This window comes from Thalassophryne amazonica, chromosome 6, assembly GCF_902500255.1.
Source record: "Thalassophryne amazonica chromosome 6, fThaAma1.1, whole genome shotgun sequence".
Classification (NCBI taxonomy): domain Eukaryota; kingdom Metazoa; phylum Chordata; class Actinopteri; order Batrachoidiformes; family Batrachoididae; genus Thalassophryne; species Thalassophryne amazonica.
In genome coordinates, this window is record NC_047108.1 from 102,815,762 (window position 1) to 102,839,426 (window position 23,665).

The 23,665-nt window shown below is 40.7% G+C and overlaps 1 protein-coding gene across 1 annotated transcript in view; it reads left to right on the plus strand.

Moving 5' to 3' along the window:
• Window positions 1-2,498: 2,498 nt before the first annotated feature.
• dnmt3ba (DNA (cytosine-5-)-methyltransferase 3 beta, duplicate a) overlaps window positions 2,499-23,665 on the plus strand; it is a 69,223-nt gene continuing 48,056 nt past the window's right edge. Inside the window, exons 1-3 of the mRNA XM_034173017.1 lie at window positions 2,499-2,561; window positions 8,873-9,004; window positions 9,118-9,263. Of these exons, the coding sequence (XP_034028908.1) occupies window positions 8,884-9,004; window positions 9,118-9,263 (267 nt within the window). The 5' untranslated portion in view covers window positions 2,499-2,561; window positions 8,873-8,883. The remainder of the gene's footprint in view (window positions 2,562-8,872; window positions 9,005-9,117; window positions 9,264-23,665) is intronic.

A 23,665-nucleotide genomic window follows, 5' to 3' on the forward strand; every position in this document is an offset into this window, starting at 1 on the left:
AAATCTTCTTCACAGACTAAGGTTAATTATGGAGTTCCACCAAGGTTCTGTGTCTAGGACCAATTTTATTCACTTTATACATGTTTCCCTTAGGCAGTATTATTAGACGGCATTGCTTAAATTTGCATTGTTACACAGATGATAACCAGCTTTATCTATCCATGAGCAGAGGACACACACCAATTAGCTAAACTGCAGGATTGTCTTACAGACATAAGACATGGATGACCTCTAATTTCCTGCTTTTAAACTCAGATAAAACTGAAGTTATTGCACTTGGCCCCACAAATCTTAGAAGCATGGTGTCTAACCAGATCCTTACTCTGGATGGCATTACCCTGACCTCTAGTAATACTGTGAGAAATCTTGGAGTCATTTTTGATCAGGATATGTCATTCAATGCGCATATTAAACAAATATGTAGGACTGCTTTTTTGCATTTGCGCAATATCTCTAAAATTAGAAAGGTCTTGTCTCAGAGTGATACTGAAAAACTAATTCATGCATTTATTTCCTCTAGGCTGGACTCATTGTAATTCATTATTATCAGGTTGTCCTAAAAGTTCCCTGAAAAGCCTTGAGTTAATTCAAAATGCTGCAGCTAGAGTACTAACGGGGACTAGAAGGAGAGAGCATATCTCACCCATATTGGCCTCTCTTCATTGGCTTCCTGTTAATTCTAGAATAGAATTTAAAATTCTTCTTCTTACTTATAAGGTTTTGAATAATCAGGTCCCATCTTATCTTAGGGACCTCGTAGTACCATATCACCCCAATAGAGGGCTTCGCTCTCAGACTGCAGGCTTACTTGTAGTTCCTAGGGTTTGTAAGAGTAGAATGGGAGGCAGAGCCTTCAGCTTTCAGGCTCCTCTCCTGTGGAACCAGCTCCCAATTCGATCAGGGGAGACAGAACACCCTCTCTACTTTTAAGATTAGGCTTAAAACTTTCCTTTTTGCTAAGCTTATAGTTAGGGCTGGATCAGGTGACCCTGAACCATCCCTTAGTTATGCTGCTATAGACTTAGACTGCTGGGGGGTTCCCATGATGCACTGAGTGTTTCTTTCTCTTTTTGCTCTGTGTTATATATATGTATGTTATGTTATATATATATATGTTATCACTGTTAAACATTTGTACCTTTGTCTTCTTCCTTATGAAAACGTTATTGTGCTGTTATGCACCTGTCTTAAAAGTAACCCTGAGAATGTATTTGTTATTCAACTTTGTTTAGCATGCTGGGGTCAGTCTGAACTGGGAGTAAAAGAACTGTAGGTTGTTTTGACCATTGTGAAATTATGGCCTTGTGATATGTGATGCTTAGTGTGAAGACCAGGACACTCCAGGCAGATGCACAACAGCTGATAACTGCAACAGACGAACGAGATGTGCTGACCTCCGACAATAAGAGTAAAAGAAAGAAACTGTTTTTCCTTACAGCTGCACTTATTGACGTATGTGTTTATGTTACGGAAGAAACTTGTCTCGCGTTGCCCCCCCCCCTTAGGACAAGTTTTATGATGTAATGAGGGCTTCTCTAATAAAAAGAGCGGGAGCACAGGCCAGACTTTAGTGTAGCCTTGGTGTACAGCCTGGCCGCACTCCGCGCGTGATTAATTTGACTTTCTGTCTCACTGGTGTTTCTTGACTCTGTTTGTCTTATCAAAGGTTTTAAGAATGTTTGGAGGAGAAAATACCCAACACTCTGTATGCACCACTCTGCATTTAATCATTAGTGATTGATCTCTGCTCCCCTCCACAGCATGTCTTTTCCTGGTTCTCTCCCTCAGCCCCAACCAGTCCCAGCAGAAGACTGCCCCTCCCTGAGCCTGGTTCTGCTGTAGGTTTCTTCCTGTTAAAAGGGAGTTTTTCCTTCCCACTGTCGCCAAGTGCTTGCTCACAGGGGGTCGTGTTGACCGTGGGGTTTTTCCGTAATTATTGTATGGCCTTGCCTTACAATATAAAGCGCCTTGGGGCAACTGTTTGTTGTGATTTGGCGCTATATAAATAAAATTGATTTGATTTGATATTTTGCCGTGTAGAATAACATTTGGCTTGAGTGACGCTGTGATCACTCGTATTTCTGTCACAAAACCTTAATTTAATGATAAAATCATCTATTAATGGCACTGTAATGTTTCTAGGGCGTAATTACAATGTTACAGCGATGTAACGAAGGCCTGACAGACACATCTAGCAGACATGCTAACGATGCTATAATGCTAATGGTGTCTCCCTGAGAAAAAAAAAAAGAGTTTTCCTTTTCTTTTGATCTCTCTATATCTCTGTGCTGAAGAGGACAAGTTAAACTTGTGTTCTCTAGCGTTAGCAAAGCTAGCTTGCCACAGTTTCAGCCACATGTATCTGCTTAATGGGAGAAAACTGATGATTGGTTTCTAATATTTTGGCCCAATTTTTGATGGCGTTGTGTGTGCGCCAATAGGTCAGCCCCCTTTAGAGAAGCCGTCCAATCACTGGGCAATGCGGCGGTCACATGACTGTAGAATTTCCTCGCGTTTTAGACGCTGACTACAGTTCTGGGTGCATCGACGGGACAACCGAGGTAAGTTGTTCATGAATTTTCTATCTTGTCAATCAAGCCAACACTTTATATCTAACGATAAAGTAACATATATTCATGCTGTAACAGGTTTCTTATGAATCAGGATTGTGCACACCCAACACACAAAGACACCGGCAGATAGATGATGTGGGGGGCTGGGGAGATTTTCCTTCCCTGCTAAGTGCTTTAAACTAGTTCATTGTTAACATGATGTGACGCATAGGTTCCTGCCGCCACGCGTGGTTGTGATTTCTTTGCGTGTGTAACATGTGTGATTTGCGTCAACATACAACAGCAACACCGAGCAACACGTAAAGTGAAAAAGTGAAATGTTGCGGATGATCCCTAGTGAACAATGCTCGTGGCGAGCAGCATTTTTAGTGCATGTGATGTTTCTGACCAGTTCACGTTTCAAAAGTGCAAGTTGTCAATCCACAGCCAAAGTTGTGTATCGGACACGTTCGCGGCAAAAAGTGGACCACGCGAGATTTCATTGACGGTTTCTGGTTTCTATACGTAGAGGGAGGGAGCGCAGGAAGAGCAGCGTGGATCAACGTGAGGAGCAGCTCCGTGTTTTAACGTGCACAAGACCGCAAAATAACACTGAACAGCAAACAAAATGCAGCTTGAAAAGAAAACGCCTGATGTTTGATTTAATCACAGTGTTTGACAGAAAGCCATCAGACTCCCTTTTCCACAGACAGACAATGGGAGATTAGAAAGCCCACCCACCCCCACCCGTGAAATCAGTCAGCTTTGGCAGCACTAATATATTATAGCTTTATAGCAATAAACCTCATCTTTAAGACTATAATTGTTCAGAAGAATACATAAAAATAACAGTAATCATTAAATTTACATGTAATACTAGCAGGGGGTGGTAATGTTAGAATTTTTTTTTTTTTTTTTTTTTTTTCAGATATGCTTACATCCACTTCAGAGATTGTGCATTGTGTAATTTGGGAGATATTTCATATAGGAAGTGGGTGTCTACCATGACAAAAACTCCCCACCCCATGCAAAAAAGAAAACTGCAATATATACTGTAATTTTAACACCTGTTGAAATATTAGAATGTAGTTGTTTTGACTTCATGATTAGTTTTGATGAACCCTGCATTGAACACAACATTCAAGTTTATGAGATATAATGCTCTTGTCTTGGTAGTACCTGTTTTAGAGAAGTCACAAAAGCTACATAAGTACTGATATTATTACAGTGATCATGCAATTACACATGTAATTTCAAGTCACAGCATGGCAAGTTGTAGTAAATCAAGTGTCATGGCCAAGCCAAAAACAAGATCTCAGACTAAAGAATTTGGTAAAACCTTTGACAATGGTTTATGTTTTTGAAGAGCATGGCCTCCTCCTAAAGGGCCTTTCACACTGTACGCGTCAGACACGTCAGAAGCGTCAAACATTGGTCTAAAAAGCATTATTTTCAATGAGACGCGTTGCTTTTTAGACGCGTCAGAAGCGTCGCGTCAAAAGCCGAGCTAAAATGACCCTTCTGACGGGAGCGCGCATTGCCACTTGTCGGCAGGCTGACGCGGGTCAAAGTTCAATCCAATCTAACTTTCGACACTCTGAGCTGTCACGTACCTTTGTGTTGTCCAATAGGAACCACGCATCGGGCCAAAACACGGAAGACTTGTGGCAGAAACCACTGATCTGTACAAAATGGATTGGACCAATCCGACTGGTGCAGAAACCACTGATCTGAACAAACATTAACATGTGACAGGACTGCTCATTTAGAGAGCAGTTTTCTGAAGAAAAATCATTGGAAATTTTTTGTTGTTGTTGTTGTTGTTTGTTACCTCAAAATTTCTGATTACTGTTAAAAAAAAAGTTTAGAACACTTGTAATTAAAATAGCTAAATAAATCAATAAATGGTTCTTGTAAATCTGTAAATTAAAACCACCTGTTATTTCAGATTAATTTCTTGTTTAACATAAGGAACCTTGGACATTTATTTTTAGACAAATTAAATAACATGGAAACTTGTACATTTTTTAAAGTCTGGTAGATTATTTATATCTCATTTCAACCTGAAAAAGACAATAAATAAATACAAATGTGTATTATAAATGCAACAGGAAATAATTTAATAATGACTGCAGTGTGATTGTAAAGTAGGATTTCTGTGACATAAACCTCATGATGAATTTTTTTATAGTCAGTTAAACTTGTAATTTCATCAAAATATGCAATTGCCTTTAATGTTGTTATCAGGAGAGAGTCATTTCTAAAATATGAATTTGAGCACAATAAGTGGAGAGCTTCTATCTGTGCAAATGTCTTTTGACTTTGATTTGTGGACATTTTTAATGATCTGTTCATTTATTGTTAAAATATAAAATGAAACAGCTTTTTAAAAAATAATAAAATAGTTGCTGTGGAAAGAGCCTTTTATTTAGAAGCAGGTAATGTTCTGCTGGATTCTCAGGACCAGATGAAGGTCTCCTGCAGCTTTGAACTCTGGTGGTTTTGCTTTAGAGCAGAGATGTTTTCTTTCGACTGGACTTCGTGGTGTTCAGCTCATCAATGGAAGTTTGGTTGTCTGCACAGCAAATGTTCCTGATTGGGACAAATAAAAATATTTCTTTAAATATAAAGAAACACTAAACAGTTTATATATAAAAAAGGGGGGAAAAAAACGACAAAAAAACGATGGGAAAAAAACGCCAGAAAAAATAAGATATTTAAAGTTGAGCTTTTGTGGTGTCTGAAAAAAGCTGTAGCTTTATTTGGTAAAAATAAAGACTGAACCATCTACAAATTAAAGCGTTCACTCCGATCAACTGTGCTAAAAAGCTAAGCTAACATTAGCCGATCAATAAACTTTCACAGCATCGCAGAAACGTCACGTTTTACTTTTATTTTATCCTCACCTCGATAAAGCTGCAGAACTAACCTCCGTTGGGCAAACTGGGACTTCGCATATATCCAAAAAGTGGGAGATTTCGGACTGAGTGGGTTTGCTCCATCACCCCGGCTGCCTGCCTCGGTCTGCCCAGTGATGATGCCTGAAGGCCGGCTTCTCCGTGTGGGTCGGCCCGCTGTCGCGGTTCGATTGATATCCCACCAAGTCATCAGTCCTCCCTCGGTCGGCGTCACTCCGTAAAGTAGCTGAAAAAAAGCTTCTCCCAGCGGGGTGATGGGAGAATCGTTCTACTGCTGTTTTTTAAAGCTTTTTTTGTGGTTCAGGCGTCGCAAATTCACGATGGCGATCGCTGAACTTTTTTCAGAGTGTGAAACAGGCAGAGTGTGACGTAGCCGCAATCTCTACAGCATCGGCCTGATGCGCTAGGGGGCGTTAAAGCGTTGCATTAAAGCCTGCAGTGTGAAAGGCCCTTAAGTTCTGTTATTCACACAGTGTGACTGACATAAAACCTTTGACAATGGTTTATGTTTTTAAAGTTTTTGAAGAGCATGGCCTCCTCCTAAGTTCTGTTATTCACACAGTGTGACTGACATAAAACCTTTGACAATGGTTTATGTTTTTAAAGTTTTTGAAGAGCATGGCCTCCTCCTAAGTTCTGTTATTCACACAGTGTGACTGACATAAAACCTTTGTGAAAGAATTGTGTTTATAAAGGTTTTGAAGAGCATGGACAACCTTTACAAATAGACCATACTTTGTTACATTCAAGGTGGGGGGAGTATTTTCAAGATATAGGATTAATTTTGATGCCAAAATGCTGGTATTAATATTGTGAATCATTTTCCAAGTGGATGTATTGAAATTCTGACTTGTGATTTTACCACCTCCTGCTAGTAATACTTTCAGTCAGAAAATATATGTGCTGTTCATAGTATAAAAATAAAATCATCTCTAAAGAAAGAAAGAAAATCTGAAGTTTTGCAAGCATAAAAACAACTCAACATTCAACACACCAAATAAAAAAAATATACAAATAGTACCATGGGTCAGTGGATCCAGTAGAGATCTGTTTTGGGATTTGGCACAAGTTTTACACCGGATGTCCTTCCTGACGCAACTACACATTTCAGAGAGAATGGACAGGGGTGACCTCCTTATGCTCCAAAAACAAACCCACTTAACTGCTTGACCATCACCCCTGCAAGGGTCACACTTTATACTTCAGAATAGTGTGTCTTAGGCCATAAGTTGCAAAAGCTTTTATTATTATTATTATTATCATTATTATTATTTTTACATGCATTGCATTTTAAACAGTACATAACATGTGGCTTTTGATTAGATTGGCAGCTCTGATATACAACTGATATATTCAACAGATGGTTTGAAAAATAATATAGTATATGGGGAATTACCTCTCGTGTTTGTATGTTAAATAATTTCATAGCCTGTAATTCATAAATGGATGTAGGCTATATGACTAGATGTTTCTTTGTAAAACAGCAGAGTGAAGAAATGGGCAGGAAGCATCACTGTAGACCCCTCACACCCTGGACAGAAGCTCTTTGAAATTTCCCCAGATGCCATTGACCTGTTTTTTGTCAGGGTGGAATGATTGTACAGCATGCATTGTTCATGACTTTAAAAAAAAAGCAAGAATTGGGTGCACAAGTTTGAATATATTTTGGATCTTCTCTAATTCTCTAATTTATTCCAGCTAAAATTATTAGTTTCTCTCAAAGTACATTTAGAATTTATAAACTATATTATCAATGTAGTTTGAGAAAAACAGCAGTGGCCTTGAGACCAGGGGATCCTCAGTTCAAGGGCCCCTGGCCAAGGTCCTTAATCCCAGAGTTACACATTTTGCCTTGGAGTGCCCTGCATGGCCGTATATTGACAGTCTATGTTGCAAGAAAACTGTACTTTTAAAAATATCCATTGCATTTTTTTCAGGCTCTGTGATGCTTTGGAAATATTTGTTTGGTTTGAGCAACAGTCTTAAATTATTCAGTTATAAACACTAGAAGGACATTCTAATGCTGCGTTCACACCGGGCATGACGTGAGCGACAGCAGCGACAGGTTGCCATGTAATTCCTATGTAAGGACGCGTTTTGGTGCCAAATCACGCAGAGCAATGGACGCGAGTGAAGCGATTTTGAGCGATTGGCGCGTTTGTGGCGCGATATTGCGTGGCATCACGTCGTGTTGCCCTCCTCCCCAGTTTCAAAAATCTGAACTTTTTTGTCTGGTCGCGCTGCGATGACCAATCAGAGACTGAATATGTAGTAACGTGGAGATGTCTGGAGTTTGACTGAAGATGTGAACATGTCCTGTATCTGGTAGCAGCCTGTGAGCAGGACTTATGTCTCTTTTGTCCTTTATTTCACAATTATGACAGAGTTTTTGGAGCGAGCAGCAGCCCCGCAGCAAAAAGCGGAGTTTCTTTCTCTTTTTATTTTACGTGCGCACGCAAGCAAATCGTCCATGGAGATTATTTTACTTATTAACTACACAGATGTATAATAAAACAAATGATGACTGGTTTCTAAACATAATTATGACAGAGTTTTTTGGGGGGAAGAGCCAGCTGCAGCAAGCAGCGGAGTTTCTTTTTTCTTTTCTTTTTTTTTATTGTTTATATGTGCGCGCGTGAACGGGACAGGAGGTCCTCAAACTGGGTCCCGCAGAGGCGGAAGGACCGCTGAAAGCAGCTGTCATCCAGACGCAGCTCCTGCAGCAAATAATGATACTCCCTGTATTGGGAGCTTTCCACAACAACTCGCTCCGTGTGATCAAGGTCCGTCATGTTAACTTGACTGACAACCGGAGCTGGCGAGCGGAATGGAAGCTCCTCCTATTTGATGACGCACCTGGGTGAATTTTCGCAGCAAAAGCAGAGCGACACACCGGATGAAGGAGGCACATCCGTCGCCACGCGACCCCCGCGAATTTGTAGCGTCTGATCGCACCCGGTGTGAACGCGGCATAATGTGTGAGAAACAGAAACCGGTTAGTTTGACATTTTTGTCAAATACATTTATTTTTATTGTAATACATGTTATAAAGTGGTAGTAAATATCATTTGTCATTGCCATTCTGTTAAGAAAATAAGTTTATTGATGAATCATTTCAGCTCAACGCGAAGAATGTGATCAACCAACTACGCTCATATTCGACATCCCTGGTTCTCAAGACCAGGCACCTAAGTGGCTCTACTCTACTCTTTTCTACTCTCCTATTTTGCTCTTCCTTTTTAGATATTTGGATATACCTTTACATACTAGCATAGTTCCACCTTAGAATTGGAATATAATATACTATATAAGATATACCTTACTGAATTTTCATGTTGCATCAGCAAATAAGCTGCAGTCTGTGTGACCAGCATTTCATTCATTCTGCTTTTATTTTCTTAGAAAGCTGCACGATGGCAACTGTGGTTGTGACTCCAGACTCTTTGGGTGAAAAAATCAGCCGTTTTCAGTTGACGGCTTGGCTCAACAAGCTCCTGAAGACCAGCTTCACAGAAGTACAGCAGCTGGGTTCAGGTGTCCCTTCATTTTCAGGCCAAATGGCACTCATTTATTTTGTTGCACTTTGCACTGGTCGAGAGGGCAGAAACCTTTTACTGAACTGTTTTTATGTGTATGTGCTCATGCAGGTGCGTGTCACTGTCAGCTCATGGACTGGATCATCCCTGGCTCCATTGACATGAGCAAGGTGAAGTTTGATGCACAAAGTGAAGATGACTGTAAATACAACTTTGACCTTCTCCGTGAGGCCTTAAGTAAGAATGGTGTAACTAAGGTATGTACTATTTCTTGAACTAAGGTATCTGTTTTTTCTGTATTAGAATAGAAAAACAAAGCTTGCAAAACTTTCATTCTAACTACAACCCCAGTTCCAATGAATTTGGGATGTTGTGTGAAATGTAAATAAAAACAGAATACAATGATTTGCAAATCCTCTTCAACCTATTTTCAATTGAAAACACCACAAAGACAAGATATTTAATATTCAAACTCACTCACTCACTCATCTTCAACCGCTTAGTCCAATCAAGGGTCGCAAGGTGCTGGAGCCTATCCCAGCAGTCATAGAGCGCGAGGCGAGGTACACCCAGGACAGGACGCCAGTCTGTCGCAGGGCCACAAACAGACAAACAAACACATTCACGCCCACTCGCACACCTATGGACAATTTAAAGATTCCAATCCACCTAACCCGCATGTCTTTGGATGTGGGAGGAAAACGGAGCACCCGGAGGAAACCCACGCAAACACGGGGAGAACATGCAAACTCCACACAGAAAGGCCACAGGAGGGAATTGAACCCATGACATTCTCGCTGTGGGGCAACAGTGCTAACCACTAAGCCACCGTGCTGCCCCAATGTTCAAACTGATAAACTTTATTGTTTTTGTGCAAATATTTGCTCGTTTTGAAATGGATGCCTGCAACACATTTCAAAAAAGCTGGGACGGGGCAACAAAAGACTGGGAAAGTTGATGAATGCTCAAAGAACACCTATTTGTAACATTCCACAGGTGAACAGGTTAATTGGAAACAGGTGAGTGTCATGATTGGGTATAAAAGGAGCATCCCCAAAAGGCTCATCCATTCATAAGCAAAGATGGGGTGAGGATCACTACTTTGTGAACAACTGCGTGAAAAAATAGTCCAACAGTTTAAGAACAATGTCTCTCAATGTTAAATTGCAAGGAATTTAGGGATTCCATCATCTACAGTCCATAATATAATCAGAAGATTCAGAGAATGTGGAGAACTCTCTACACGTAAGCGGCAAGGCCAAAAACAACATTGAGTGCCCATGACCTTCGATCCCTCAGGCGGCACTGCATTAAAAACTGATATCATTGTGTAAAGGATCTTACCGCGTGGGCTCAGGAAGACTTCAGAAAACCATTGTCAGTTAACACATTTCATTGCTACATCTACAAGTGCAAGTTAAAACTCTACCATGCAAAGCGAAAGCCATACATTAACAACATCCAGAAACGCCACCGCCTTTTCTGGGCCCAAGCTCATTTGAAATGGACAGACACAAAGTGGAAAAGTGTGCTGTGGTCTGATGAGTCCACATTTCAAATTGTTTTTGGAAATCATAGATGTTGTGTCTTCCGGACAAAAGAGGAAAAAGACCATCCAGATTGTTACAATTTCAATTCAATTTTCAATTTATTTTCATTTATATAGCACCAAATCACAACAGAGTTGCCTCAAAGCGCTTCACACAGGTAAGGTCTAACCTTACCAACCCCCAGAGCAACAGTGGTAAGGATAAACTCCCTCTGAGGAAGAAACCTTAAGCAGACCAGACTCAAAGGGGTGACCCTCTGCATGGGCCATGCTACAAACATAAATTACAGAACAATTCACAGAACAATTCATGGGCGAATATACCAGAAATGCTACTGGCGCACAGGACAGGAGGATCGCCAACACGAATACAACTCCCATCTCTGGATGGTGTTGCACCTTAAACAGAGGGAAAAAACAGAATCAGGCATCAGAAAGACAAAAAATACTGTATAATTTGCCAGCATTAAACAACAAGAAAAACAGAGAAATACTAAGGTGATCGCCGGCCACTAGCCCTAAACTTCACTAAAAGACCCAGAATTTAGGTAAAGTTGAGGCCGCAGCCCGCTCCAATTACTAATAAATGAATTAAAAGAGTAAAAAGCGTAAAACAAAACTGTACCCGTATCCTAGCCATATGAAAGGGAAAATAAGTGTGTCTTAAGTCTGGACTTGAAAGTCTCCACAGAATCTGACTGTTTTATTGACGCAGGGAGATCATTCCACAGAACAGGGGCACGATAAGAGAAAGCTCTGTGACCCGCAGACTTCTTATTCACCTTAGGGACACAAAGTAGTCCTGCACCCTGAGAATGTAAAGCCCGGGCCGGTACGTAAGGTTTAATTAGGTCAGCTAGTTAGGGAACATTGCAGTAGTCCAGAACATTGCAGTAGTCCAATCTAGAAGAGATAAATACATGGATCAGGGTCTCAGCATCAGCCATAGACAGGATGGGACGAATCTTTGCTATATTTTGCAGGTGGAGGAAAGCAGTCCTAGTAATATTTCTAATGTGGAGGCCAAAGGACAACGAAGGATCAAAAATTACCCCAAGGTTCCTCACTTTGTCAGTGTGATGTATGATACACGAGCCGAGGCTGAGCGTTAACTGGTCAAATTGATGCCGATGTCTCACTGGACCAAGAACCATAATTTCAGTCTTATCAGAGTTTAAAAGTAGGAAGTTTCTAGACATCCAACTTCTCACTGCTGCAAGGCAATCTTCTAAGGATTTTATGTGAACGAGATTACCAGCAGTTATCGGCATGTATAACTGAGTATCATCTGCATAGCAGTGAAAGGTAATCCCAAAACGCCGCAATATGTGCCCAAGGGGTGCTATATAAAGGGAGAAAAGCAGGGGGCCTAAGACAGACCCCTGTGGAACCCCAAACTTCATGTCACTAAGGTTAGAGGTAGTGTTACTGTACAAAACACAGTGAGAACGACTGGTCAAGTATGACGTCAGCCATGCAAGGGCACTCCCAGTAATCCCAAAATGATTTTCCAGCCTATCAAGTAGAATATGATGATCCACTGTATCAAATGCAGCACTGAGATCTAACAGCAACAGAACCGTAGTGGTGTCCGAATCCATTGTAAGCAGAAGATCATTCACCACTTTAGTGAGAGCTGTTTCTGTGGAATGATATTTTCTAAAAGCAGACTGCAGTGGTTCAAAGAGATTATTCTCAGTAAGATAGTCTACGAGCTGCCGTGACACCACTTTTTCCAGAATTTTAGAGAAAAATGATAGATTTGATATCGGCCGATAGTTTGTCAATACACTAGGGTCAAGATTAGGTTTCTTAAGTAATGGTTTAATCACTGCAGATTTGAAACATTTAGGAACAGATCCAGAAGTTACAGAAAGATTAATAATTTCCAGCGCAGTCGGCCCAAGAGTGGGCCACAGGTCCTTAAACAGTTTTGTTGGTATAGGATCAAATAAACAGGTTGTCCTTTTTGTTGACATTACGAGTTTTGTCAGCATGCCTAGTGAGATACTATCAAATTCTGTAAATCTAGGTAATACAACCCCTGGCAAAAATTATGGAATCACCGGCCTCGGAGGATGTTCATTCAGTTGTTTAATTTTGTAGAAAAAAAGCAGATCACAGACATGACACAAAACTAAAGTCGTTCCAAATGGCAACTTTCTGGCTTTAAGAAACACTATAAGAAATCAGGAAAAAAAAATTGTGGCAGTCAGTAACGGTTACTTTTTTAGACCAAGCAGAGAGAAAAAAATATGGACTCACTCAATTCTGAGGAAAAAATTATGGAATCACCCTGTAAATTTTCATCCCCAAAACTAACACCTGCATCAAATCAGATCTGCTTGTTAGTCTGCATCTAAAAAGGAGTGATCACACCTTGGAGAGCTGTTGCACCAAGTGGACTGACATGAATCATGGCTCCAACACAAGAGATGTCAATTGAAACAAAGGAGAGGATTATCAAACTCTTAAAAGAGGGTAAATCATCACGCAGTGTTGCAAAAGATGTTGGTTGTTCACAGTCAGCTGTGTCTAAACTCTGGACCAAATACAAACAACATGGGAAGGTTGTTAAAGGCAAACATACTGGTAGACAAAGGAAGACATCAAAGCGTCAAGACAGAAAACTTAAAGCAGTATGTCTCAAAAATCGAAAATGCACAACAAAACAAATGAGGAACGAATGGGAGGAAACTGGAGTCAACGTCTGTGACCGAACTGTAAGAAACCGCCTAAAGGAAATGGGATTTACATACAGAAAAGCTAATCGAAAGCCATCATTAACACCTAAACAGAAAAAAACAAGGTTACAATGGGCTAAGGAAAAGCAATCGTGGACTGTGGATGACTGGATGAAAGTCATATTCAGCGATGAATCTTGAATCTGCATTGGGCAAGGTGATGATGCTGGAACTTTTGTTTGGTGCCGTTCCAATGAGATTAATAAAGATGACTGCCTGAAGAGAACATGTAAATTTCCACAGTCATTAATGATATGGGGCTGCATGTCAGGTAAAGGCACTGGGGAGATGGCTGTCATTACATCATCAATAAATGCACAAGTTTACATTGATATTTTGGACACTTGTCTTATCCCATCAATTGAAAGGATGTTTGGGGATGATGAAATCATTTTTCAAGATGATAATGCATCTTGCCATAGAGCAAAAACTGTGAAAACATTCCTTGCAAAAAGACACATAGGGTCAATGTCATGGCCTGCAAATAGTCCGGATCTTAATCCAATTTAAAATCTTTGGTGGAAGTTGAAGAAAATGCTCCATGACAAGGCTCCAACCTGCAAAGCTGATCTGGCAACAGCAATCAGAGAAAGTTGGAGCCAGATTGATGAAGAGTACTGTTTGTCACTCATTAAGTCCATGCCTCAGAGACTGCAAGCTGTTATAAAAGCCAGAGGTGGTGCAACAAAATACTAGTGATGTGTTGGAGCTTTCTTTTGTTTTTCATGATTCCATAATTTTTTCCTCAGAATTGAGTGATTCCATATTTTTTTTCCCTCTGCTTGGTCTAAAAAAGTAACCGTTACTGACTGCCACAATTTTTTTTCCTGATTTCTTATAGTGTTTCTTAAAGCCAGAAAGTTGCCATTTGAAATGACTTTAGTTTTGTGTCATGTCTGTGATCTGCTTTTTATCTACAAAATTAAACAACTGAATGAACATCCTCCGAGGCCAGTGATTCCATAATTTTTGCCAGGGGTTGTACTTCATTAGTGGCGCCCACCTCAATAGCAGGGTGTAGTGGCTGGGTTAAGGCATGTCAGGATATTTAACCTGATGTCTTCTATTTTCTTCCCAAAGTAATCCAGGAAATCTTGTGCTGTAAAAGGAGAGCGAACTACAGGTGGTTGTCCATGCATAAGTGTTGCCACCATGTCGAACAAGAACTTTGAGTTATGCTTGTTTTTGTTGATCAAATCAGAGTAGTAAGTCTGCTTTGTAGCCAGTAATGCATGCTTGTAGTCTAAGATAGCATCACGCCACGCAAGGTGAAATACTTCTAATTTTGAATGATGTCATTTCTGTTCTAGACCTCTTGCGTTATGCTTGAGGTCACGCAGGTAATCATTGAACCAAGGTGACTGTGATTTGGGGGAGCGCAGTTTTAACACAGGTGGTGCAATCATGTCGAGTGTAGTTTTGAGCACTGAGTTTAAACTATCCACAAGTCTGTCTACTGACTGGGTATTTGTCAAATGTGAAGCTAAGACATCAGGCAGTTTAGCTTCGAGTTCAGTCTTAGTTGAGGAGTTGATGCATCGCCGTAATGATATATAAGGTTGTTGTTCCACTAAACACGGCAGCGAAACTGTAAACTTAATAAGTGAGTGATCAGACACCACTGATGTAAGAGGCATGATGTCAATATTCGTGACAGCAATACCACATGCGAGAACCAGATCCAGGGTATTTCCACTAATGTGCATCGAATCCCGAATGCATTGCCGAAATCCTAATGCATCCACAATTTTCATAAATAATTTGCAGAGGGGATCAGAAGGCTTATTTATATGAATGTTAAAGTCACCAATGATCAGAATGTTATCTACACTAGTTGACAAGTTAGAGATGAACGCACCAAATTCATCTAAGAATTCAGAATATGGGCCAGGAGGCCTATATACAGTGACAACGTAATACGACTGATTTTTATTCTTCTGACCTTGGCAATGTGTAATATCCTGAGCAGAGCGGAGAATCAGATGCTCAAACGAGTGATATTTGTAACCCCCAACAGCTAATAAGCTAAACCTAGATTTATAAATAAGAGCAACACCCCCGCCTTGCTTCGCATCACGAGGGACGTGACTAAATATAAACTGGTGGGCAGGCCTCATTTAAGGGGAGGACAGCTGTAGGTTTAAGCCAGGTTTCACATAGCCCAATCATATCTAAGGGATGATCAATAATTAGATCATTGATCAACAATGATTTTGAGGACAGTGATCTTATGTTAATGAGACCCAGTCTAAGGACCTCAGTGGGGTTGACAGTTGAACTGGTTGGGTTTAGGGGTGGTTCCAGAGTAGCATATATAAGATGCCTAGAAGTAGGTTTAGGTTTAAGACATTCCACGCGCGTTGTAGGTAGCAGACACAAAATCTTTGCTATTGCTGGAGCAACCACTGGGCCATCCTCAGTTTCAACATCATCCAATATAGTAATGGGTATTAAGTTTGGAAAGCAAATCCCTCTATGATTTTTATGGACATGACTACGGAAGCAGGCCACAGTCTCAACTTGTTGAAATTCCCTCCCTGGCAAATAAAGTACACTATCACAACTCAGCCACATGGGGTGTGCAGCCAGTACATTCTGAGTGCCGGTCCCAAGCCCGGATAAATGAGGAGGGTTGCGTCAGGAAGGGCATCCGGCGTAAAACAAGCCAACCCAACTATGCAGACTCAGAATCGAATTCCCATACCGGATCGGTCGCGGCCCGGGTTAACAACGTCCGCCACCGGTGCTGTTGCCCAACAGGGTGCCGGTAGAAATTGGGCTACTGCTGGGCGAAGACGACGAAGAAGAGGAGGAAAATGTTGAGGTTCATGGATGTGCTGAGAGAGGACATGCAGGTGGTTGGTGTGACAGAGGAAGATACAGAGGACAGGGTGAGATGGAAATGATTGATCTGCTGTGGCGACCCCTAACGGGAACAGCCGAAAGACAAAGAAGAAGAAGATCACCATAGTGGATTTTCTGCACTAAATTCCCCGCTAAACTAATGGATTCCACACCCACATTTGTCATAAGCCTTGCAGGGTCTCTAATCACCTGCTCCGTGGCCTGCTGTAGATTCCTAATGTTACCCTCCCTGTAGAGCTCTATCTATGTTCGCAGACAAGATGGCAGCGCCTTCCCCAGTAGGGTGGAAGCCGTCTGGCATCAGCAAGCCATGGCGGCCCCAGAACGAAGGCCATTTATCAATATAGCTAAAGCCTTGCTGTCTACAAAACTGCGCCAGCCACCTATTTAACGATGTCAGCCTGCTAAACGCCTCATCAGTACCCCGGGAGGGGAGGGGACCAGAGACTATTAATCAATGCCGACACATCTTTCTGGCAAGGTCACAAGTCCTTTCTATGTCCATTTTTGTGACCTCTGAGTGCATCATCCTGATATCATTGGTGCCAACGTGAATAACTGTGTGACTATATCTCATGTCATGTTCCTTCGTCTGTCTTCCCTTCTGCAGCGTCAGCACCTTAAGATGAGATGCAGTGTCGAGAGCTCTGGCCCCAGGTATACATTTAACGTCACCCGGCGTCTGTAACCTGACTTTGCGGGTGATAGAATCCCCTATCACTAAAGTCCGGTGTTTCGGCCTGGAGACAGGAGTGGAAGTCACTTGTGGGCTCAGAGAATTCACATCTGGCAAATCCAAGGGGGAGAACCAATTCGCAGTTCGCACTAGCGAGTGTGATCGGGGTGCCACAACCAGGCACCAAGCCCTACGGGGCTTCGTCCACCTAGCCACAGTCCGAAAGCCGTCCTCCACAGCCGGCGTTTCTAAGCTGATGCTAATGGGCTTGCTAGCCGGCCCAACACTAACCTCATCTGGGGTGCCCGTAACATCTAACTCCACTGAGCTAAGAAGCTGCTCTAGCTTACAGACACGGCTCTCTAAGAGAGCCACCCTATCTTCCAACATCATGCAGGATTTACAGAGGGTGTAAAGTATAATTAGTAGTGTACTTTGTGCACTAAGAAATTCAAGAATGTAGCCAAGTAAACACGAGCTAACAATAATGGATAAGCTAACCACTCCTAAGGCTCACATAGACACAAATAAATTTATTAAAATTTACAGTTACACTGAAAAACTGACAGAAGTATCGCAAGCTAACCGCTAGTGAAAATGCTTAGCTGCTCCTAAGATTTTACACAGGAGTAAAATAATTACTTAAAATTCACAGCAGTTCGACTGAAAAATGAACAGAAGTATTAAACGGGTAAAAAAGAACAGCTAGAAAAAGTAACGACGGAGAGGGGAGGGGTCAACCTAGCTAGCGAATGCTAACCGCTAGCGAATGTTAACTGCTAGCGATTCACAACAGGACTGTTGTTAAATAACGTTCAGAGTAGATACAATTAATAACCAGAAGAGTGCTAAACAGAAATCAAAGTTCAAAAGCCAGCATCTGTAAAGGTATGGGGTGTGTTAGTCCCCATGGCATGGGCAACTTATACATCTGTGATGGCACCATCAATGCTGAAAGGTAAATCCAGGTTTTGGAGCAACACATGCTGCCATCCAAGCAACAACTTTTTCAGGGACGTCCCTGCTTATTTCAGCAAGACAATGTCAAGCCACATTCTGCACGTGTTACAACAGTGTGGCTTCATAGTAGAAGAGTGCGTGTACTAGACTGGCCTGCCTGCAGTCCAGACCTGTTGCCCATTGAAAATGTGTGGCGCATTATGAAGTGCAAAATACGACAATGGAGACCCCGGACTGCTGAACAACTGAAGTCGTACATCAAGCAAGAATGGGAAAGAATTCCACCTACAAAGCTTCAACAATTAGTGTCCTCAGTTCCCTTATAGATTGTTGTTAGAAGGAAAGATGATGTAACACAGTGGTAAACATACCACTGTCCCAGCTTTTTTGAAACGTGTTGCAGGCATCCATTTCAAAATGAGCAAATATTTGCACAAAAACAATAAAGTTTATCAGTTTTAACATGAAATATCTTGTTTTTGTGGTGTATTCAATTGAATATAGGTTGAAGAGGTTTGCAAATCGTTGTATTCTGTTTTTATCTACTTTTTGCACAACATCCCAACTTCATTGGAATTGGGGTTGTATATACTATTTTTACATTTATTTGAGGACCAAGAGTAATTTTTGAAGTAGATCAGCATAAATTTTCTTGAGATATAACCCATTCTGTTGTTCCTAGAATTTCATATCAATCAATCAATCAATTTTTTTTTATATAGCGCCAAATCACAACAAACAGTTGCCCCAAGGCTCTTTATATTGTAAGGCAAGGCCATACAATAATTATGTAAAACCCCAACGGTCAAAACGACCCCCTGTGAGCAAGCACTTGGCTACAGTGGGAAGGAAAAACTCCCTTTTAACAGGAAGAAACCTCCAGCAGAACCAGGCTCAGGGAGGGGCAGTCTTCTGCTGGGACTGGTTGGGGCTGAGGGAGAGAACCAGGAAAAAGACATGCTGTGGAGGGGAGCAGAGATCAATCACTAATGATTAAATGCAGAGTGGTGCATACAGAGCAAAAAGAGAAAGAAACAGTGCATCATGGGAACCCCCCAGCAGTCTACGTCTATAGCAGCATAACTAAGGGATGGTTTAGGGTCACCTGATCCAGCCCTAACTATAAGCTTTAGAAAAAAGGAAAGTTTTAAGCCTAATCTTAAAAGTAGAGAGGGTGTCTGTCTCCCTGATCTGAATTGGGAGCTGGTTCCACAGGAGAGGAGCCTGAAAGCTGAAGGCTCTGCCTCCCATTCTACTCTTACAAACCCTAGGAACTACAAGTAAGCCTGCAGTCTGAGAGCGAAGCGCTCTATTGGGGTGATATGGTACTACGAGGTCCCTAAGATAAGATGGGACCTGATTATTCAAAACCTTATAAGTAAGAAGAAGAATTTTAAATTCTATTCTAGAATTAACAGGACGCCAATGAAGAGAGGCCAATATGGGTGAGATATGCTCTCTCCTTCTAGTCCCCGTTAGTACTCTAGCTGCAGCATTTTGAATTAACTGAAGGCTTTTTAGGGAACTTTTAGGACAACCTGATAATAATGAATTACAATAGTCCAGCCTAGAGGAAATAAATGCATAAATTAGTTTTTCAGCATCACTCTGAGACAAGACCTTTCTAATTTTAGAGATATTGCGTAAATGCAAAAAAGCAGTCCTACATATTTGTTTAATATGCGCTTTGAATGACATATCCTGATCAAAAATGACTCCAAGATTTCTCACAGTATTACTAGAGGTCAGGGTAATGCCATCCAGAGTAAGGATCTGGTTAGACACCATGTTTCTAAGATTTGTGGGGCCAAGTACAATAACTTCAGTTTTATCTGAGTTTAAAAGCAGGAAATTAGAGGTCATCCATGTCTTTATGTCTGTAAGACAATCCTGCAGTTTAGCTAATTGGTGTGTGTCCTCTGGCTTCATGGATAGATAAAGCTGGGTATCATCTGCGTAACAATGAAAATTTAAGCAATACCGTCTAATAATACTGCCTAAGGGAAGCATGTATAAAGTGAATAAAATTGGTCCTAGCACAGAACCTTGTGGAACTCCATAATTAACTTTAGTCTGTGAAGAAGATTCCCCATTTACATGAACAAATTGTAATCTATTAGACAAATATGATTCAAACCACTGCAGCGCAGTGCCTTTAATACCTATGGCATGCTCTAATCTCTGTAATAAAATTTTATGGTCAACAGTATCAAAAGCAGCACTGAGGTCTAACAGAACAAGCACAGCGATGAGTCCACTGTCCGAGGCCATAAGAAGATCATTTGTAACCTTCACTAATGCTGTTTCTGTACTATGATGAATTCTAAAACCTGACTGAAACTCTTCAAATAGACCATTCCTCTGCAGATGATCAGTTAGCTGTTTTACAACTACCCTTTCAAGAATTTTTGAGAGAAAAGGAAGGTTGGAGATTGGCCTATAATTAGCTAAGATAGCTGGGTCAAGTGATGGCTTTTTAAGTAATGGTTTAATTACTGCCACCTTAAAAGCCTGTGGTACATAGCCAACTAACAAAGATAGATTGATCATATTTAAGATCGAAGCATTAAATAATGGTAGGGCTTCCTTGAGCAGCCTGGTAGGAATGGGGTCTAATAGACATGTTGATGGTTTGGATGAGGTAACTAATCAAAATATCTCAGACAGAACAATCAGAGAGAAAGAGTCTAACCAAATACCGGCATCACTGAAAGCAGCCAAAGATAACGATACGTCTTTGGGATGGTTATGAGTAATTTATTCTCTAATAGTTAAAATTTTGTTAGCAAAGAAAGTCATGAAGTCATTACTAGTTAAAGTTAATGGAATACTCAGCTCAATAGAGCTCTGACTCTTTGTCAGCCTGGCTACAGTGCTGAAAAGAAACCTGGGGTTGTTCTTATTTTCTTCAATTAGTGATGAGTAGAAAGATGTCCTAGCTTTACGGAGGGCTTTTTTATAGAGCAACAGACTCTTTTTCCAGGCTAAGTGAAGATCTTCTAAATTAGTGAGACGCCATTTCCTCTCCAACTTACGGGTTATCTGCTTTAAGCTGCGAGTTTGTGAGTTATACCACGGAGTCAGGCACTTCTGATTTAAAGCTCTCTTTTTCAGAGGAGCTACAGCATCCAAAGTTGTCTTCAATGAGGATGTAAAACTATTGACGAGATACTCTATCTCACTTACAGAGTTTAGGTAGCTACTCTGCACTGTGTTGGTATATGGCATTAGAGAACATAAAGAAGGAATCATATCCTTAAACCTAGTTACAGCGCTTTCTGAAAGACTTCTAGTGTAATGAAACTTATTCCCCACTGCTGGGTAGTCCATCAGAGTAAATGTAAATGTTATTAAGAAATTATCAGACAGAAGGGAGTTTTCAGGGAATACTGTTAAGTCTTCAATTTCCATACCATAAGTCAGAACAAGATCTAAGATATGATTAAAGTGGTGGGTGGACTCATTTACATTTTGAGCAAAGCCAATAGAGTCTAATAATAGATTAAATGCAGTGTTGAGGCTGTCATTCTCAGCATCTGTGTGGATGTTAAAATCGCCCACTATAATTATCTTATCTGAGCTAAGCACTAAGTCAGACAAAAGGTCTGAAAATTCACAGAGAAACTCACAGTAACGACCAGGTGGACGATAGATAATAACAAATAAAACTGGTTTTTGGGACTTTCAATTTGGATGGACAAGACTAAGAGTCAAGCTTTCAAATGAATTAAAGCTCTGTCTGGGTTTTTGATTAATTAATAAGCTGGAATGGAAGATTGCTGCTAATCCTCCGCCTCGGCCCGTGCTACGAGCATTCTGACAGTTAGTGTGACTCGGGGGTGTTGACTCATTTAAACTAACATATTCATCCTGCTGTAACCAGGTTTCTGTAAGGCAGAATAAATCAATATGTTGATCAATTATTATATCATTTACCAACAGGGACTTAGAAGAGAGAGACCTAATGTTTAATAGACCACATTTAACTGTTTTAGTCTGTGGTGCAGTTGAAGGTGCCATATTATTTTTTCTTTTTGAATTTTTATGCTTAAATAGATTTTTGCTGGTTATTGGTGGTCTGGGAGCAGACACTGTCTCTACGGGGATGGGGTAATGAGGGGATGGCAGGGGGAGAGAAGCTGCAGAGAGGTGTGTAAGACTACAACTCTGCATCCTGGTCCCAACCCTGGATAGTCACGGTTTGGAGGATTTAAGAAAATTGGCCAGATTTCTAGAAATGAGAGCTGCTCCATCCAAAGTGGGATGGATGCCGTCTCTCCTAACAAGACCAGGTTTTCCCCAGAAGCTTTGCCAATTATCTATGAAGCCCACCTCATTTTTTGGACACCACTCAGACAGCCAGCAATTCAAGGAGAACATGCGGCTAAACATGTCACTCCCGGTCCGATTGGGGAGGGGCCCAGAGAAAACATATGTAGGGCATTCTATGACAAACAATATCACCACTATTTTTTTTATAAAAAAAAGTTTCAAAACTACTCACAAACAAAGAAAAATAAAGTTCAAGTACCATCCCAGCTCACTAGGGTGCATCATTTGCCCCAATGTTGCAAATTCAACTTGTACCCAATTTTAAAATTTGACAATACAAATGAAAAGAAGATCTGTCAAATATTAGCTGAATTGAATAATGTCTACTGGGTCCACCAAGCCTCTAAAGTTGTTTCCTAGCTAAGTCCATATCGCCATTGCGGAAACATCAGTTTTTCTTAAATAACTTTGAAAATCATGCATTTAGCCCTTTAGTGTAAAAGAAAGTTGAATATTAATGTGGCTGCTGCACATCTGTTGGTACCAGTTTGATATCTCTAGCTTCATTGTTTTCGAGATATTGCATTTTTGTCAAATTTTTAAGCGTTTCTTCGTCCAAATATCCATGAAGACCAGAGGTGAAGGTAGTCATGGTCTCATGAAGACACTTTTTTCTGTCTTACTAGTAGTCAGTCATCAAATGGGGTTTTATTTCTTCAATATTACTTGTCTTCTTTGCTTTCATGTTGCTAGGTCTGAGCTATACCATGATTTCAGTAATATACAAAGCGTTTGCACCATGGAACCAAACCTACAAAGACACAAGTATATCTAGACTTCTGCATCATTCTAAGACAAGTTGTTGCTGCTGTTGAGGTTTGATTGATGAGATGAGGGGCAGAGTGTGCGTACTCTTTCTGCAGTTATTCTGGTGCTCTTATTGATAGTCTGTCACAGTAGTTTCATTTAGTGGAAATCATGCCCAAGTACTTTTCAGTACCTACCAGAGAATTTGTCCCAGTATTTACGTTAGTCCAGATTGTCTATGCTGTATCCTGTAGTATTTGTCAGTACTTTCTCACTATGGCAGATAAGCCATTGTAAAAGGATAGTAGCCCAAGCTAAAATACAAAAGCAGCAGCAATAAGGATGTTAAAGAGTATATATAACTCAGATAAAACTGAAGTTATTGTACTTGGCCCCACAAATCTTAGAAACATGGTGTCTAACCAGATCCTTACTGTGGATGGCATTACCCTGCCCTCTAGTAATACTGTGAGAAATCTTGAAGTCATTTTTGATCAGGATATGTCATTCAAAGCGCATATTAAACAAATATGTAGGACTGCTTTTTTGCATTTACGCAATATCTCTAAAATCAGAAAGGTCTTGTCTCAGAGTGATGCTGAAAAACTAATTCATGCATTTATTTCCTCTAGGCTGGACTATTGTAATTCATTATTATCAGGTTGTCCTAAAAGTTCCCTAAAAAGCCTTCAGTTAATTCAAAATGCTGCAGCTAGAGTACTAACAAGGACTAGAAGGAGAGAGCATATCTCACCCATATTGGCCTCTCTTCATTGGCTTCCTGTT